Here is a 19,200-nt window from a genome sequence, read left to right on the forward strand (position 1 = left end):
ATCAGCCACCACACCGATTTTGCCTGGTGCGCGATGTGATAGCAATGATCCTAAGCGGGGTTGGAAAGTAGTGCATCTCTTCTAGATTCATGCACTGCTGCAATTTTCTCTGTTTATGCTAAAATCTGACAGTACCGCAATTTTTCACATAAAATTTAGGTTCGGACATAGCCAATGATGTTTTGTAAATAAGAATTTGCAAACTTATATATTAATTTAGAAAAGTAGACCTAATTTTGATAGCAGAAGCATATTCTGTCGGGGGTTAAATATTTTCATGACTACCGGGATAGACAAGATTGAGGGCAGGGGTAATCCTAGAGAGGGGTGAGAAACGTTCATTGTTCTTGTCAGCGAGGCTGTCCTTTTTCGGGGTTTGTACGCACGGACAGAAAACTTAAGTATTGTGGTAGTACTAGTAGATATCAGCCTGTTGTCTTGAACAAGCGCCTCGATGACGAGTGAACAGTTGTCAAAAACAAAAGACCCAGGTGTGGTAGTTCAACTACTGTTCATGCGTGCCGCAACGACCAAACCTAATTGCTCCTCAAGGTCACAAAACAATAACCGGTACTGACGGCTAGGCTCGTCTTAATCATATAAGTCGCGCGTTTCCACCCCCTGATTGAGGGAGTCGTCTGTTGTATTCATACGACTCCTACTTGACGAAAACGAGGCGCGATACCCGGATGACAGGTAGGCTTACAGAATTTGTGATAGGGTATGATACTCTTTTATGCGATCTGACACACACCTTGAAAACGGGTAGTGTGGTCAGATATACTGGTTTATTCTGGACCCGTAGGTGCCGAGTCTGGTAGTTGGGAAGGCCTGAAATGTAAGGCATAACAACTTTGAAATTATATATTTATATGTGAATGATCTGCCACAGTTTTGTTTCCAATGTAACTGTAAGTTAAACTTTTTTGTCCAACTACAGTTGAATATAATTCAGATAGTTTATGTATGTTTAAGACAACTTTGTGGTCCCAGGATATCTAACAGTTTGCCTCACCCTCCTTTCAATACTATTTTATGTACAGAAAACAGTTATGTGGGCTTTAAAGGTGTATGGGGCAGACTATGGATACACTATTCCATGTCAGAAAAGAGAAAATGGACTTCTGGGACCACCTTTGGAAGCATATCTGTCCCTGGCAGTTAATGCACAAGGTTAAACCAACTATGTAACATTTTGATTGACACTAGTTGCAGAAGCAGAAGCAGGTCAGCAAGAATTCACTCTCCAATAATCAGTGGCTCTTCCTCAATAAATAGTGTGGAGGTGGGCTGGCAACTGCTTAATTACTACAATTAAAAGCGACATCAATTTTTATGTTTCAGAATTGGTTTGACCTTGACACACCCTATAGAAATAACCAGATAAAGTATTAGGCAATAGAATTCTGTTTTGGTAAGAGAATTTTTGACTTAAAAAATTAATTTAACTTAACGTGGTTACCTTTGTTACCACTAATATAAATGTGACTAGAAAACAAGTGTAGATCGCATTTTAAATTATTTTTTCCTTGTAGAATGTTCACAAGAAGTTCTGAGATCCTAAACACATGAAAAAATGAACTGAACACTTGGAACTCTTCAATCAAATACCAACTGAATAAAATTTGTAAGGCCAAGCTGTCAAGAGAACTTTTAAACATGTTTATATTACAATTGTAATACTTTCCTTCAAACTGTCTCATCTATGTTCTAAGTCACTTAAATCAGCAGCCATTTTTAAGAATTCATCCTGAGTGAAATTTAGTCCTCTGTCAATATAATATCTGATTGCTTTAGCCTGATATTTGGTTGAGATCCACTCCTGTGCCCACCAATCATCCTCAACTCTTTCTGTGCTTCCATCAGCTTTGAAACGCTTTGGTTTAGGGCAACCATAATGATCTACAGTGGCTATGTGAGTTCGGGGCTTCTTACCATCCCTTATTAATCGCTCATTTTCATGGAGACGTCTGCACACATGACATTCAAAACCATCTATAAAATTACCTCTTTGCCAGTCATTATCAATGCCCCATTCTCTCCTTTCCATTATTTCCTTCAAATAGGTATTTGTAACCCCACCTGGTTTTTTAAATTGTAAATACTTTTGGTACTCATCATCATTATTGTTGAGAAAATTCAAGTGATCTGCAAGTTCTTTGATGGTTTTGTAGTTCCTGATATCGATAATTGAATGGTTTGATGGCATCAAGTCCTGGAAATATAATATACCTTCACTACATTTATAAAATCACAAGTATAAATGTTCAGTAATGGAAAACTGTTCATGAAAAATACACTTGTTGGTTACACCTGAAAAAATTATACCTGTGATTGTCAACAAAAATATCATTCAAAGCTTTAAAGTAAAGACATCAAAGGTTTGAAATATAGATATCAACGTTCAATCTCTGGACACTTAAAGTTCAAAAGTTTTCTCCATTGCAGATGGGTTTTTGATTTATAATGATGAAAGAAAATGTTTATAAAAATTACTTTCTGAAAAATCAAAAAATCACATGCATGCAAATGATAGTGACATCATCTTTTTTTTTTTTTTTTTGGGGGGGGGGGGTATCAAAGTTTCAAATTTCCATTTTAATAAGCATCATAAAGCATTTTCCCTTTACAAGCTTCAAACATTTACCAGCGTCAATCTGCAGAGTATAATTATCAGTTATAAAATATGGATATCAGGTGTCTAAGAATTAAGATACAAAAAAAGATGTACTGCAAAAATGTCTTTTTACTTCTGCACTAAGCAATGCAACACTTATCATCACATAATCTACCTTAATTTTTGGTGACCCAAACACAATGGGTACAGATCCTAGTTGCAATGGTCTCCAAAATTTTTCAGTGACATAATCATCACATACTCCATTTTCAAATGCCATAGTAAATTTGTAACCAGCCATTATCTTGTAGAAGTCTTTATGAGACATTCCTTTCAATGGATCTGAAAGTCTAAAACAAGACACAACAATTAGCGTTTGGGGTTAAAATTCTTAAAAACCCCAAGTACAAATGTAACAATTGACCAAAAATACAGTACTGCTGGCATCACTTGTTGAAATAAAGACAAAATATTCTAGATTTAATCAACATATAAAAAGCTATAAAATATTTCAAATATGAAGCTCTAACAAACATTTCTACACAACACATACTTTATTCATTCAATTTTCACACCTTATCACAATCCAAATCTTCGTGATAAGAAGGAAAGGCAATTATTTGAAGTGATGAGGTCCTTGCATGACACATCTACATTACCCCTTTCAATATCACCAAGTGAACCCAATTTCACTGAATGGATAGACTTTTTTGCATGATTAAGAAAGAATGCATGCAATTCTGAACATCATTTAGGATATAGTTGTTATTATTACCAAAGAAGCCGATATACATGGGAATAATATAAATATTTCATGCCATTATGGTATGCTTGAGATAGCAGTACTTCCATCCTTATGCAGAATCCAACCACATTTGATAAGATCAATTCATATTATTGTCATCTGTAATAGAATGAATAAACAAGTATACTTTGTATATTTGTGACAAAGATGTCAGATTAAACATTCTTTCAACAAAAAAGATTTGCAGAAAAAAAAAACTTACTCTTTTGGTAAATCTTTGTTGTGCAAGCACTTGCCCATGGAATCCACGGGAATAAACTTCATAAGTCTTTCTGTGAATTTCTCTCTATCTGACGGAGTGCCACAGTCACTATGTACAAAAGCCACAGGTGCCTGTTGACTAAGGAGATTGTTTTTCTCCTTTATGGGGACTAAATATTCAGTGGACTCTAACTCTTCAATTCCTTTTAGATACAAAGTAGTGGTAGGATAGTCAGACTCTCTTTTAAATGTGCATGTATGGTTAAACAGGGTCATAATGTCAGCATGTGAGAAAAGATATTCATTTTTGGGAGATTCCTCATGTAGCAATGCCCACTCATGGTGTGGTTGTCTAGGTATGGGAAGATCTGGAGGTGATATATCTGTGCCATAGAACATGAAAACCTAAAAAATAAAATATTTTATAATACATATCAATCTATCAAAGGCATACTATATGGGTTTGAAGATGGCCTATAATCATATTTTCCATGTCTACATATAATGATATATATCCTGCAAAGCCACAAAACTTTCCCAATTCCAGCCTCAACAACATGGAGGGGTGGGGATGGGGCGGGCAATGATCAATGAGTAGGAGAAAATTGCTCCCAGAGGAAAAATAGCTTTTGTTGCGAAGATAGGATATCTTTGAAAGTGCAGTGTAAACCAATGAAAATTTGCTTTCTTTCTATCAGCGACTACTTTATTTATTTATTTTATTTATTTATTTATTTTTTTTTTGGGGGGGGGGGGAGTCTACAGAATTGAGTTATTAAATTGTCTTTGAAATGTATGAGATCAAATTAACTATATATAATAAAACATTGATCTTTGAAAATTCCAACTACATTTCCACGAATGAACAAATAGTCAATAATCTTAAATGAAAAAAGAAAATGTGTCAAAAAAATATAATATATATTGGCCAGCTAACATAGAAAAAATGAATAAAAATTAATTAATCAATCCGTAATCTAAATGCAACAAACAAATACTTACTTTTGCTCTTGGGTGATCTTTGTATGTTCTGTTCACCGTAAAGAAACACTTGACATCCCCACATGACTTTACCCTTCCTTTCTCCCCAGTGAAAGGTGTCCACCACACTAACACAGGAACATTAATATTGTCTTGAAAGACAGGTTTCACATGGGGATCCCCATTTTTATCAGATTTTAATACTACCTGCTGCATTTCATCATCTGAAACAGAAAAAAATGGTAAATTATCGCAAACACAATATCAGAGCCAAAAATGACTCTTTTTATTACTTCAACAAGTAGATAAAAAATTACACCAGCCTTTGAAACTTATCATCCATGCAGGTAGATTCCTTTTATGTTACTAATTTCTGTTGTATATCACCATACCTTGTAAAGCTCTATCATACATATCTGAATACAAATCGTCTTCTGCAGATTTAAACATCTGAAATAATCCAAAGGAAAAATATCATTATCATAACATTACAATATGACTTTCCTTAACAAATCATCCATAAGGTGCATAGAGCACTCGCCGAGCAACCAACAAACTTGCATCTTTCACAAAATGGCTAAAGGTTTACTGTCAGCACTGTCTCACCATGACTACATGCATGTATCAAGCCAAAAGATGCATTATAACTAACAAGAATGAAAAGCAGCAAATACAATTTTAATCATGAAATGCAACAAATTTTGATTTTGTGCAGCAAAGTTTTCAAAATATATTTCAATAAATATAAATGAATCTTAAAATAATGGAGAAGTAAAAAACTAGGTGGCAGCATGAAAATTCTTTTCATGTTATGCACGCCAAATAAGCAAGTGTATAATAGCCAGTTTCACACAGAAAAAAATGTCATCAAAATTATATCTCATCCTTTCTTTCAAATTGTGTTTTGGACTTCAAGGGCTTATTTTGGTATTCTTTAAGAAAAGATTTTGAACTTATTTTCATTTTACTTGGCAGTTATCAGTAGAATACATATCTGAGATGCACCTATTTTGACTATTTTGCCAACGAACATCATGTAAATTGTACCCCAGTATTTTGTTTGAATCATATCTACTAGTACTGAGATTTGTCAGAAAAAGCCAATAAAATTTTCGAAAACCTGTTTGAAAATTATGCACGCTATAAATCAGAACCGTTCGGATGTAGCTATACGATAGCAGTACGATGTAGCTTTTTTTTTTTTTTTTTTTTTTTTTTTTTTACTCATTTATCCCAAAAATTAAGTATTGGGGCAGTCGGTCTCTGTCAACTCGTTCAGGGAGGCACTACTAAATTTGTTTAGTGATAGACTAGATTTCTTATTCCACTTCCCCACCCGTCACGTTTTACTTAAGTGCAGGCCCAGCGACACACCAATTTGGATTCAGTTTTAACCTGTACGTGTAACGTGCTTCTACCGACCATCAACCCGACAGTCACTAATTTTACTGAAAATTTCTACTATGTTATAACCAATAAAATATCAAACAAATGGCTGTAAAGTACTTAAATCTACACACGTGCAAGAATCATTTACCTGAAATCCCACAACGATGATTACCAACAGAATGACCAGAAACGAAAGAAGAAATGTCCGGAAAACCCATCTGTAACTTGCCATGTTCTCTCTGTCTGAAGATAGGTCATGACATGAGAAAGGTCTTTAAAACTAGGTCAATAATTCCTGTGGGGCTATTTAGGAGGTGCAAAGACTTAAAACTAATGATAATAATTTGAAAAGTATTTCCATGCTCTTTTTTTTATTGAGTGACATAAGGAAAGCGCTCTGACCAAGCACATCTGAAGTAATAATAAGCGCAGACTGATAAAAAGCACCACTTCGATCTCAACCAGGAAATCTCGCACCAGCTGTACACATCTCGCGTTAACTTGAGGTAGCCATTTGCTTGCAATGGCTTTATACGATAGAACATACGGCGGCTACAGGATATTTGTAGGTGATCTGGGCAGCAGGGTAGGAAAGTATGAGCTAGAAAAAGACTTTGAATACTATGGACCACTTTTAGATGTTTGGGTTGCACGGTAAGACTTGATTATGAACTGTTAATTGCAAAATAAAAACTCCATCGACCGGCGTCTTACCATGATGAAGCTAAAACTGACCTTGGCGGCATCGATCTTGAACCTAAAAGAATATTGTTCAGTTCATACAGAACATTCTCTCACCAAACCACAGCTCATGCTGTTCTTTACATTTTTATGTACAGACACAGATGTGTCTGTACATATTGCCATCACCTGCGTCTGTCGTCGCCGATGCCGATGCCGATGGCGATGCCGATGCCGATGCCGTCGCCGTGCACTTTCCTTGTAAACACGATAAGTGGAAGGCAGTTTTACTTTTTGGCTTTATATTTACAGAGCTGATGAATATTCATAAAACGCAGGTCAAGTTCGAAAATCAGCATGATCGGGCCATTATTGTAGAAGTTATGCTGTTTTTTCACTTTTCAGCATATTTTTCACATTTCCTCAGATTCAATTCTTAGGCATGTTAACAGTCTCATTATTAAACTAATAAGATACGTAAAAGTTTTTGTTTGACATTTCCTGCATCTTTACAACATTGTTAGTTGATTTTGTAAAAATGATGGTAAACTTGTTATCGTGTATTGTGTAATAAAGTGTCAAAAATGGAAATAAACTCATATCATTGCAGTTTGTCAGATTCAATCATTCACTATGTTCAGAATCTCAGAATGGAAGAAATTGGACATTTAACACTGCTTTATTGATATTTTTCCCATCTCATCAATTTTCTTATTTGATCATATAAAAATGGCAGTAAACTGTTAATTTTGTTTTATGTTAAAAATTGTTAAAAATGGAAAAAAAAAACATTTCAGAACAGTGCTGTCTTGTTTACATTTTGGCATTTTCAAGTTGTGACTCTGAAGTTCCATGGGCCTGAAGACCTTTGCTAGTCACATTTTCTGAATATCCATGATACTAATATTTTATTATTAAAAATTGATGGTCATTATGCTGTTAAACATTATGTAATATTGCATCAAAATTTGAAAAAACCTATTTTGGGCACTGCTCCCATGATGACCATTTAAGAAAAACCATGTCACTTACTGTTCTCAAACAGTCCAGTAAATATATATATAGATGCGTCTGTACATATTGCCATCACCTGCGTCTGTCGTCGCCGTCATTGCCGTCGCCGATGCCGTGCACTTTCATTGTAAACACGATAAGTGGAAGGCAGTTTTACTTTTGGGCTTTATATTTACAGAGCTGATGAATATTCATAAAACGCAGGTCAAGTTCGAAAATCAGCATGATCGGGCCATTATTGTAGAAGTTATGCTTTTTTTTCACTTTTCAGCATATATGCAACACTGTAAACACAATTCAAGGAAAACCGATAGGCCTGTTGTCATGAAATTCACAGGAGTAATCTATCTTACTAAAACGCAGGTCAAGTTCGAAAATCGGCATGATCGGGCCACTATTTTAGTAGTTATGCTGTTTTTTCATTTTTCAGCATATATGCAACACTGTAAACACAATATAAGAAAAACAGATAGGCCAATTGTCATTAAACTCACAGGAGTGGTCAATCTTACTAAAATGCAGGTTGAGTTCGAAAATCAGCATAATCGGGCCATTATTTTAGAAGTTATGCTGTTTTTTCACATTTCCTCAGATTAAATTCTTAGGCATGTTAACAGTCTTATTGTTTTACTAATAAGATACATAAAAGTGTTTGTTTGACATTTCCTGCATCTTTACAACATTGTAAGTTGATTTTGTAAAAATGATGATAAACTTGTTATCGTGTATTGTGTAATAAAGTGTCAAAAATGGAAATAAACTCATATCATTGCAGTTTGTGAGATTCAATCATTCACTATGTTCAGAATCTCAGAATGGAGGAAATTGGACATTTAACACTATTCTATTGATATTTTTCCCATCTCATCAATTTTCTTAGTTGATCATATAAAAATTGCAGTAAACTGTTTATTTTGTTTTATGTTAAAAAATTGTTAAAAATGAAAAAAAAAAAAAAACATTTCAGAACAGTGCTGTCTTTGTTTACATTTTGGCATTTTCAAGTTGTTCTTTGAAGTTCCATGGGCCTGAAGACCTTTGCTAGTCACATTTTCTGAATATCCATGATACTAATATTTTATTATTAAAATTGATGGTCATTATGCTGTTAAACATTATGTAATATTGCATCAAAATTAAAAAAAAACTATTTTGGGCACTGCTCCCATGATGACCATTTAAGAAAAACCATGTCACTTACTGTTCTCAAACTTACAGGAAAGAAACATGGGACTAAAATACAGCTTCAGTAGGCAATGCAGTCTGTTTGGTAATTCTTACTGCCAGTTAAACGGTTTCACATATTGGCATTTTCAAAGTGTGACTTTGAAGTTCCACGGGCTTGTTTATTATTGCATCAAAATTGGCAAAATGACCTCTTTTGCATCCTTTTTTCTGTTATTTTGTCTGTACATTTGACAGCTTTGCTGCCTTGTTAAATATTAAAACCATTTATTTCATAACCAGTTTATATATTTATATATTTATCAATTTAATGTTATACATTTGCTTTGTGTTCCATTCTGTGTAAAGTGGGGGGGGAGTAGTCTTCTGAGTCGTATTTGGTGGGTGGGAGAATAAAAAAAAAAGTATTTTAGGGCATTTTATACTTCATTAAGTTTTGGTTATGTATATTTGGGTCCTCAAGAATTCATTTTCTGGTCGACTTTGATGTTTGAGAAACCATCTAGACAAGGCATGTTTGTTAACTAGGTCCGTTTAAAACATTAAATAGACATTTGGTCACTCTAGACCACAATACTATGAAAAAAAAAGTTTTCGAACAATTAATTTTTATAAAGAAGACAAAAGCAAATGGACCATATAGTAACATCAGTATGCAATTTATACAAACATTTTGTATTGAAAATTTTTCTTTACAATATTTTTGAAGCCACTTGACTTCCATTATCTGTCCTTAATGTCATGTGCACCTCAATCATTTATTCTAAATACTGAACCAAACATATTTACCCTTTTTATTCAATGGCTTATTTTGTTTAGGTTAAAAGATGTCATATGTAAGAAATATACTGTATAATGACCCTCTGTGTTACAGAAATCCTCCTGGCTTTGCTTTCATGGTCTACAAATACCCTGAAGATGCTGAAAGAGCAGTGAAAGAGTTAGATGGACGGTAAGACTCATAAATAAGTACTGGACTCACCGTGGCTTTTTATTTATCCACGCAGGTAAAAAATAAAGGCCAAATTTCATATATAAAATCACTCATAATGAGTCTTATGATTATGTAAATTCTATAATGAACCATTAGAGTGTGAGCTTTATCTTTTCAGTACTGTCTGTGGAAGACGTGTACGTGTAGAACATGCACGTACAGCATCTCGACGTGGTCGCAGAGGCCCCCCTCCACCAGGACGTGGCAGCTCTGGGAACTCCAGATGTTATGCATGTGGAGAACCTGGTCATTTTGCACGTGAATGTAAATTTGACAGGAGAAGAGCCAGCAGTAGTAGGTAAGCATTGAGATAAAGTAGGTTCAGTAAGAGACTGCTGGGCGGTATAAAAAATAATGTTAAGGGGAATTTGCTCAGAAAACTAAAGTGAATTTGTAATAGAAATTTAAAGAATTTTTTATTTGAAGCATATGATCTGTAATAGCTACTGTATTAAAATGTTGTATAACATACATACTATAAATCTATAATATTGTATAACTTATTCATGGTGTTGTTAATATTTTTTTATTTATGAATGTAGTTTGTGGTTTTATCTTCTGAACTTGAAAAGAATGTTACATGGCTAGTACAGTATTTAACAGAACAAAGGGTCATTTCACTATATTATCTAGTAGTATGCAATGAGCAACAAAATTTCATTTGCACACAGCAGCCCTGTACATCTTGACACTGAATGATATATTATGGTGGTCTGCAGGTGGCTGTGTTTATATAGTAACCAATATGCAGCTGTTTTTAATAGGTTATTTGATAGGTTACTAATGGTCAGGGTATGAATTAATAATACAGTGGGGATGTAAGTTTACTGTTACATTTAAAGATAACTGTTACATTTAAAGGTAAAATCATTGTAAACATAGCCCCCATGTAGCCTTTTTACACTTATTGAAATATAAGGCAAGAAAAACCATTTGAGAGAGAGCAGACTTATTGATTATGTTGTGCTACAATTGCTTGCAGTTAAATCTACCACAGTGTCGATTCCAGACAAGTGTTACACTAGTTGATAGTAATTTTAGCCTGTCAGTCATTAGGTTAATATCTGCACATTTCTATGGGTGATATAAAGAGGAGACTTGCTGGTCTTATTGATTTTATGTTCCAAGGGATTATGGTCAACAGCAAATTATCAGTTTCAATGAATTCATTGTCAATAACCACTTGCTGAGACAATACAGTTTGCATGCCAAATTGACAGTGATGAACAACATCATTTTTGAGAAAATGGTAACAACATTGTATTCATTTATTTAGTCTAGCTTTGTACAGTATTGAAAAATACTGTTAATAGCTTTCAAACCTTGGGTACTTCTCAAGTAGTGTTTATATATCTAGAATACCTTTTAGAATATTCCAGATAATTGTGACTACATTTTGATTTTCTAGAATTAAAGCAAGCAAAGATATTGTGCCAAAAGCAAATTATCCCATCTCGTGTTCTCTATTTTTGGTAAAATTGATTATGTAAGACAGAGTAAATTTAAAAGTATTCTTTCTTTAGCTGACTAACAAAGTTAAGCACTATCTATTATTCCATCAAGGAAGGTCTGGTCATGTCCAATAGTATACTGTTTTGGTTATTTGTAGGACATTATTTAGCTATTAAATTTATAGCTGTTTCTATTCCAGATATTTTCAGTTTTATTTCACCAGTGATTTTGAGTAACTTTTATTACTAAGTAGCCAAGATTAAAAAAGTTAGAAAGAAGGACAAAAATTCCATATACTACATGAAATCTTTTTGAATACAATGTTTACTAAAAACTTTTTGAATACGTTGTTTACTGAAAACTTTTTGAAAGAAATTTACCATAATTGTCTCTGTTTGTATTATTAATAGATTGTATAACCTGTCATTTGTTCAGGGAGCGATGCATTTGAGCTACTTAATCATAGCTACTACTGCCTCCATCAGCCTAAGCCACACTTTGAGTGTTGGCGGGGTCTACTCGGTTAAGGGAACTACATGTTGGGTGACGCATTGTGAATCACCAATTGCGATCAGCGGGCACTACTACTACTACTTCATTCGTGTACTACTCAGTCATAGGCCCCCGACCCCTCTGCGGCAACATCCATCCTAGCTCCTACTGCAAACCTCAGTCACTCACAGGCTTCAATTAGAACCAATCCCAGATTGGCTTAAATACCAAGCCAGCGTGCCCAGCCCACAAAGTTGAAAATTGCAGGTTGTCAACTTGTCAATGTACCGAGCAAATCTGCTGCAAGCTGCTTCTCTTGCACACTGCTACTACTACTTCTCCATCTACTTAATGTGAGGTCTTACTCTGCAGCAATGTAGAATCAGGGGCATAAGAGAGGGAGTAGGTAATTGGTATTTTATGTTCCACATAACTTTAATTGGATATTGTGTGGTAGCTTGCAACAGACATGGATTATAGTCAGATTTTTCAAAGTCTTTTACCAAAAGATTTAAGAAAAACTATCACATAGATGTTGTTCTTCCTTTTAACAAGTAGCTTTCAGCTAACACTTGTTTGACTTGGATCAAATACAGATCTGACTAAAATGCATGGTGTATTGCTGTAGTCATTAAATTCAAAAATCAGTTGGTCTAATGTTGTTTAAAATGAAGCCATGAAGTCTTTTTTTTTTCAATCTCCAAACTAACCCAGTGTTGATTTCTTTTAGGATGACCTGATGCTTAGTTACCCTTCTCAATGAAAGGTAAAAACTGCACAATAGCCCCAGGAACATATGAGCACCATTAGTAGAGGAACATGCAAGTGAGATGTGTTGATGATGACATTTTAAAGTAGAAAGGTGTTGAGGTTGCACCAAAATTTAGTCGACTCTTTTCCATTGAACACATCTCCCTTGTCAGAGCCTCCATTACATTTTTTGTGAGAGGCAAGGCAATTTCAAGCATGGAATTGCATTGCTGTGTCTTACAACAAGAAGAAAGTAGATATGAAGTTGGAGGTGCTATGTTGCAAGGGATTAACTCTTTTTGTTTTTGTTTTATTTTTCTAGATCCAGATCAAGGTCTCGTTCTAGAGATAGGTCTAGGAGGAGCAGATCCCGTGACAGAAGAAGGAGCAGGTCAAGGTAAAATTAAACAATTCTTTTTTTCAAATTGATAGCTTAAAAGTTGCTGTCGTATGATTTATGGTTTTTCTGTATTACTGCTTAATTTTTTTTTAAAGGTCACGCAGTAAGTCTAATGAAAAGAGGAGCCGTTCAAGATCTGCATCCAAGGAAAAAGACCATAAAAATCGCTCCCGCTCAAAAGACCGGTCCCCAAAAGCCAAGTCCAAAGACAGCTCCAAGGGCTCCAAGGAACGTAGCTCTAAGGAAAGGTCTCGAGAAAAGGAGAGATCCAAAGAGAGGGATGGTTCAAAAGAAAAAAGCAAGTCAAGGGACAAGGATAATGTGAAGGATTCCAGGGACAGGAAGTCAAGGTTGGTAGAGAAATTAGTTTTAAGCTGATTTGTGTTTTTCTTTTAAAACATTGGGTGTCATTAAAGCAAAAATTTGATTTATAGCTTTGGCAGAATTATTATAACAGATTGCATCAGGAGCACATAAAATACCAATGGAAATTATAAACAATTAAGTTTTAAAAAATGTGGGTAGCATTGTGGTAAAATTGATTACCTTAAGTAAGATCTTACTGGTGTATCAAATTTAGACATCAGTGAAATCAAATTTAGACATCAGTGAAGACAGACAGAGTTGCTCTTTAATTATTTGTTTTTGTTTACAATAAGTCATTTTATGATTGTCTTCATAACATTTGCTTGTCTTCAGGAGTCACTCCCATGGCAGTGAGAAGTCAGACAAGGCGAGTAGAAGGTACCTGTCCCAGCATGTGCACTGCATGCAGCTTTCTATCTTATTTTATAACTTCACATGCAGCTCACTGTACATAGATTTGTATATCTACTCATATTATCAGTGCCTTTCCCATGGTATAATTCTTACATGCCATTCTTGGTATAATCAGTTTTTAATTTAATTCAAGTTGTTTTAATGTTTCCTCCTTCAGCACCCAGTAAAGTAAGTTTGAAAAGAACCACTTATATTGCTGTTGTTACTGGTAGTTGATTCTTTATGTCATGTGTTAACGTTTATATGTGCTGAACAATTGAATGTCTCATTCATTTTTGTGCATGGCTTTAGAAGCACAAAGTATATGATAGTGTTCTAAGTCCACTTTTTATCATCTAAATTCTTAAGACATTCATCTAGGTAGTTAGGGTAAATTTAAATTGATAAAAAATTTTAGGAAAATTAGCAATATGATTGAATGCACTTGTGGTTGAAGTGAACACAATGTAATTAGAACAGCTAGCACAGTGGATGTTGCTTCAGTCTTTGTTGATGCCATGTAGTGGTTATACCAAGCACATTGATATAACTGCATCCTTTGGGAAAGTTTGCTGCTGTTGGGAGGGTAGTCACAGCTAGCACAGCCATTATTGCTATAGCCTTAGAAAAGACAAGAAAAATAGTGTTTTTGGGTTCGAAAGTAAAGGAAAGATGCCCATAATGGTATGATTTGGTAGCCATTACTTCACAATGAAGTTTTAGTTGTATTATCTTTCCCTGTTACAGTTTTTCAGTAATATATTTTTATCTGATTTTATTTTCTTTTTTAAATCTATTTTGTTGTCAGTTTAAGAGGCTTCTTTACTTAAGTATATTCTTCTTTAACTGTTTTTATAATGTTTTGAATATTGAGGCAATTTACATAACGGCAGAGGTGTATTTATCTGGACATTTCCTCCATACTGCAAGCCATAATTTTTTTTTCTTATTTAACCTAAGAAGTTCATCCAACAAAAAAAATTTGTAATTTTTTTTTCAATGTCAGACAGTTGATTTTTTTTCTCTTAACCATTTTATACTCTCCAGTTTATTTTACATGAATAATGCGTGAAAGTGCACAAAAAAATAATGAAGTCAAAAGTTGATTGAGAGAAGTCCTGTTGCAACCAATCCCAGTACATAAGACTTGACACATGGAAGTCATTAATGCTTGAAACAAGTAGCAAGCATGAATTTATGTAATGCACCATGGTAATTCTCTTTGACAGTTATTACAGTTTAATGAGAGATGTGACAAGGGGGTCGAGCAGAGACTGGTTGTTAAAGAATAGATGCATGTGATTTTTTAAAAAGATGGTAGAGTTTGGCTTATTCATTGTGATCATGAGAATGATAAAAAAATGTTGACCTTATAGAATGGTTGGTGAAATCTTGAAAATGATAGTGGAACTTTAATGCAGAAATGTTCAATCATTTATTCCTTTGTTTGTTTGTTAAATCATTTATTGGTCACTTCTTAAGCTATTTAATTCCTTTATGAGTACTGTCACCAAATCCTGCATTGATTGCAAATCCAAATCCTGCATTAATGTTACTGTGTGGTTTTCCAAAACAGATATGGCAATAATTTTGCCTGTCTTGACATTTGATTGTCCATTGTACTGCATTTTCACAGCAGGATAAATATGTGATACTCATCACCAAAATTTAAGACCTCTGTTTCATATGGAATGGTGGAAATCTCTGTCCTCAGCCAATAACATCTTTTTATTTCCCTATATAAGGAGAAGCATCCAAAATAAGATACTATTTGGTAGTTTTCTCTGTCTGACTGACTGAAGACCTTTTTGAGTCAAAGAATAATATACATGTCATGTTTAGACTCCTGTGATATTTGGCTATGGAGCAAAAATTTCCATGTTATTACAGCAGTGATCATATTGTGACTGACATTGTTTTCTTAACAATGTTGGTTGGGATTGAAAGACATTACAGCTACTGCTAATATTTTTCTTTCTCCCTCTACTCCATCAGCCCTTATCATCAATTTTGGTACAGTCAAACAAACGAGTAAAATTGTTAATTTACAGGTTGATAAAAATGTTTAACATTGTAATAGAACTAGTAAGGATAGTCAGTATTACTACTCATAATGATCCCAAAATTTGAACTAATTATAGACAGCTTAAAGCATGGATCTAGTTCAAAGGTGATTCACTTTTCTGTTAAATAATGTTTGTAAAATTACTCATCTGCAAATTGCACAAAATCTATTAATCTTGTGAGGTGTAAGGATCAGATTTGTTTTATTAATCATTTTGGCCACTTTATTTTTCTTCAAGTCAAACCTTAATAAATCATCTATGCTGACATACTGTTAAATTAAGGACACTTATTTGCAATAAGTAAAAACATATCACTTTGAATAAACAACATTAATCCATTCCATACCTAGAACATTATTGCATTAACTGTCTCAGCATTTACCTGTAATCATATTTGTAAATAAAACACATTATGATGCAGGACTTGTACTGACAACACCAACAAGGCCTCATTGACTCATTCTCCCAGATCAGTCAGATTATATAGTAATTGACTAGAGCTCCTGTTGTTTACTTCATCTTGTTTATCTGTGGGATGATACTAAGCTTGCTTCCTCTTTGCGCTAATCCCTTCGATATCCTCTGGTGCACTAAAGTGTACTAAGAATGTCATGTTTTCTTGTGATCTGCATCTTTTTTGTATATATATATATATATATATATATATATATATATATATATATATATATATATATATATATATATATATATATATATATATATATATGTGTGTGTGATTGATCATCTAAAATTGGAGGAAGTGTGTATTTTTATTATATATTTACTGATGATAGGTTCACCAGGTTTTTTTTTTTTTTTTTTTTTTTTTTTTTTTTTTCACATTTTTGTGAAGATCTAAAGGTATAAGATTTTGAGTAAATGTGTTACCATTTTCAGTTCATTCAGTGTAAGTTTTGTGTAGTGGTAGAAATGATTGAAACAGAATCAACATTTCAAAGCTTCAGTTTTTGTTTTTATCACATCTCATGCTTGGCTTGTATTTCTTGAATGTAGCTTGATAACTGAGCTTCCGGCACAAGGCTTCCAAACATAATTTGATAATAAGAAAGAAAAAGTAGACTCTACTTATGAATCCGTGCTTATTTCTAAGATTTAGATGGTTTCATTTCTAAAAGAGTCTTTCTTTGTAACATAAACAGGATTTCACTATTATTTACACACATTGAAAACAATGATTTCCAAGAACAGCAGCAATTCATGCTAAAGACTGTGCTTTGAACATTTTGAAAACTGTCTACACTTTTCTGAATTAAGCGTTTTTATTTAAGTGATTGAAAATATTTCATACAAACATTGGGGTTTTGTACTTTCAGTAGGTCTAGGAGCCCAGTGAAGAAGAGAGGAAGGTCGAAATCTGGTTCCCCTAGCCATGACAAATATCCTAAAACCAGCAACATCAATTCAACATCCCCCACACAGAACCAGGAAGATAATGCTGTTGAGTTACCTGAGACTCCCCCTCCAGAGGAGACCCAGGAAACTCAGGAAAATGGGGAGGAAAACGGAGCAAAAGAGGAGGTGATGGAAGCTGATGAACAAGACTGATGATAGTTGTGTTTTATTATTTTTCCTTATTGTATAGCAGGTTCTGTACCATTAATTCCTATAAATGCACTTGAAAATTCTGTCAATGTGTATTTCATTTTCTCCTTTGTGGAGTTTTATTTTAGACTTTCTTGTTTGGCTTCAGTTTTTTTTTAAATAGAAAAATGCTATTTCAAATGAATATTGCATGTTGATTTATTGTTTTCATTTATTTGATTAGCCATTGAATGTTTATTTAAGTCATTACAGGCATTGATAGACCCTGTCTTGAAGGCTTAAGGAATTTTATTGTATTTAAGTAGTATCTGTTCTCAAAATATATTTATGTAGAATAATAGAATTATAAATGAATATTGTAATAAAAAGTAAGTGATATGATTAACTCATACTGTAGGTGTGCACATTGTAAATGGTGGATACATTTTATAAAATTGGACGTAAACTGCCTATTGTTATTTACTACAGTCTAAGTACGTCCTGCACCTTGTATTATGCACCTATGTAAAGGTTGCTGTGGGTTCCACCGGTCAAACTGATATCTGTTACAAATTTCCCTTGAGCCCTATCAACAGGGAAGTGGAATTAACACCAAGGTATATTATGCAATGGACTTTTTTTATCGTCAGTTTTCATGTAAATTTTTCCTGGTGTCTTACACTTAAGTAAAAACCAGACCCTCTTAAGATAAGCAAACATAAGTTATGACTTAAGAGGAGTTGTTCCCGTGTGGAGATCTGTTTACTCGTGTAAGTTTTAATTTTTCCGTCTTTAACTCGCAATTGAAGCTCAGGAGAACGTCTGGGTAACATTATTTATCCCAACTATTTGTAAATGTCTTTTCTTTAAATGAAGAAAATATCTTTAAAGCATTTTCCAAAGAATAAGATGATAATGATGTGTATGTTTCTCATTGTGAAACACAAAGAAATTATTCTTATAACAAACTTTTTTTGAAATTGCCTTTCATTAGCAATCTTAATTTTTTAATCGATGGTAGTGGGGTCCGTTAAGTAGTGTAAGAATTGTTTATTATCCAAGATCAGATTGCTTTTTTGATGACTGTAAAATAGGGGAAATAAATTTTATCTGGTATCAGAGTGATTTGTCCGACTTTATTTGCACTTCAGTAATATGATGTTGTTTTTGTGAGAGCAACTTGACCTGAAAAATAGTGACCACTTGCGCGTACCAATGAGTCAGAGAGGATAGATATTTACTGTAGATTTAAATGTTAACGTGCCTGTTACTTTTTTTCTGAGATGCTTCTGGAAAGGTGGGAGGTTGTTCGGACAGAAAACGAATGTTATATAAAACCCTCTGCTGATTTTGTTTTTCGGAGCAAATGTCCGTATGTCGTAAAGACAGTATAAATTATTTAACTTAAGGTTATTACTTTTTATCAATGAAATACGTAAGTAAGAATGCCAAAATGTGTTTTTCCTAATATCGTTATCATTATAAACGCGTTAATGCTCACAAATACTTGATAGGCACGCAATATTCTCAATAGGAATTGTAAAAAAGATTTCGTCTTTTGTCTTCTCTGCTCCCTTGATTTGATGTAAATGACTACCTTATTTACGACGTATTCGGGGTGTCAGCTGTACCGATCTCGGTGTTTTGCACTTTATCCTGACAGGTAACATCAACAAAGGTGCGCCTCCCTAGATGCACTAAAACTTCAGTTAAACGTGCGATTCTTTTACCCCAGATTATATTCGTTTCTAAAATACACAGATTGTTTCTAGTCTTACCACAGTACGTGCGCGGCCGCGTGTAGTAACACCTCGTAAGGAAAAAAGAACTTTTTTTGCAAGTCTGTCGTAGATAACATTGACCTTTTCAACT

At 34.1% G+C, this 19,200-nt stretch overlaps 2 protein-coding genes across 3 annotated transcripts; one reads left to right on the top strand and one right to left on the bottom strand.

Annotated features, from left to right (window-relative positions):
- Positions 1 to 1,502: 1,502 nt before the first annotated feature.
- On the bottom strand, positions 1,503 to 6,301 carry LOC106162699 (GDP-fucose protein O-fucosyltransferase 3). Its single transcript, XM_013540062.2, has 6 exons — positions 6,142 to 6,301; positions 4,997 to 5,054; positions 4,626 to 4,828; positions 3,625 to 4,028; positions 2,793 to 2,967; positions 1,503 to 2,215 (listed from the first exon to the last, which is right to left on the bottom strand). The coding sequence occupies exons 1-6, from the start codon at positions 6,223 to 6,225 to the stop codon at positions 1,700 to 1,702; spliced, it is 1,440 nt and encodes a 479-aa protein (XP_013395516.2). The 5' UTR covers positions 6,226 to 6,301; the 3' UTR covers positions 1,503 to 1,699.
- A 151-nt stretch (positions 6,302 to 6,452) lies between these two features.
- Positions 6,453 to 18,449, top strand: LOC106162700 (uncharacterized). Of its 2 annotated transcripts, none has more exons than XM_087006594.1 (7): positions 6,453 to 6,647; positions 9,748 to 9,825; positions 9,986 to 10,165; positions 12,884 to 12,958; positions 13,057 to 13,311; positions 13,661 to 13,694; positions 17,121 to 17,288. In XM_087006594.1, the coding sequence occupies exons 1-7, from the start codon at positions 6,517 to 6,519 to the stop codon at positions 17,121 to 17,123; spliced, it is 756 nt and encodes a 251-aa protein (XP_086862720.1). In that variant the 5' UTR covers positions 6,453 to 6,516; the 3' UTR covers positions 17,124 to 17,288. The 2 variants fall into 2 exon arrangements, with proteins under 2 accessions (XP_086862720.1, XP_086862719.1); XM_087006593.1 differs by having other exon boundaries at positions 6,460 to 6,647; positions 13,661 to 13,705; positions 17,121 to 18,449.
- Positions 18,450 to 19,200: the final 751 nt, after the last annotated feature.

Source organism: Lingula anatina, chromosome 2 (genome assembly GCF_051362555.1).
Source record: "Lingula anatina isolate TDL-2025a chromosome 2, LinAna3.0, whole genome shotgun sequence".
Taxonomy (NCBI): Eukaryota; Metazoa; Brachiopoda; class Lingulata; order Lingulida; family Lingulidae; genus Lingula; species Lingula anatina.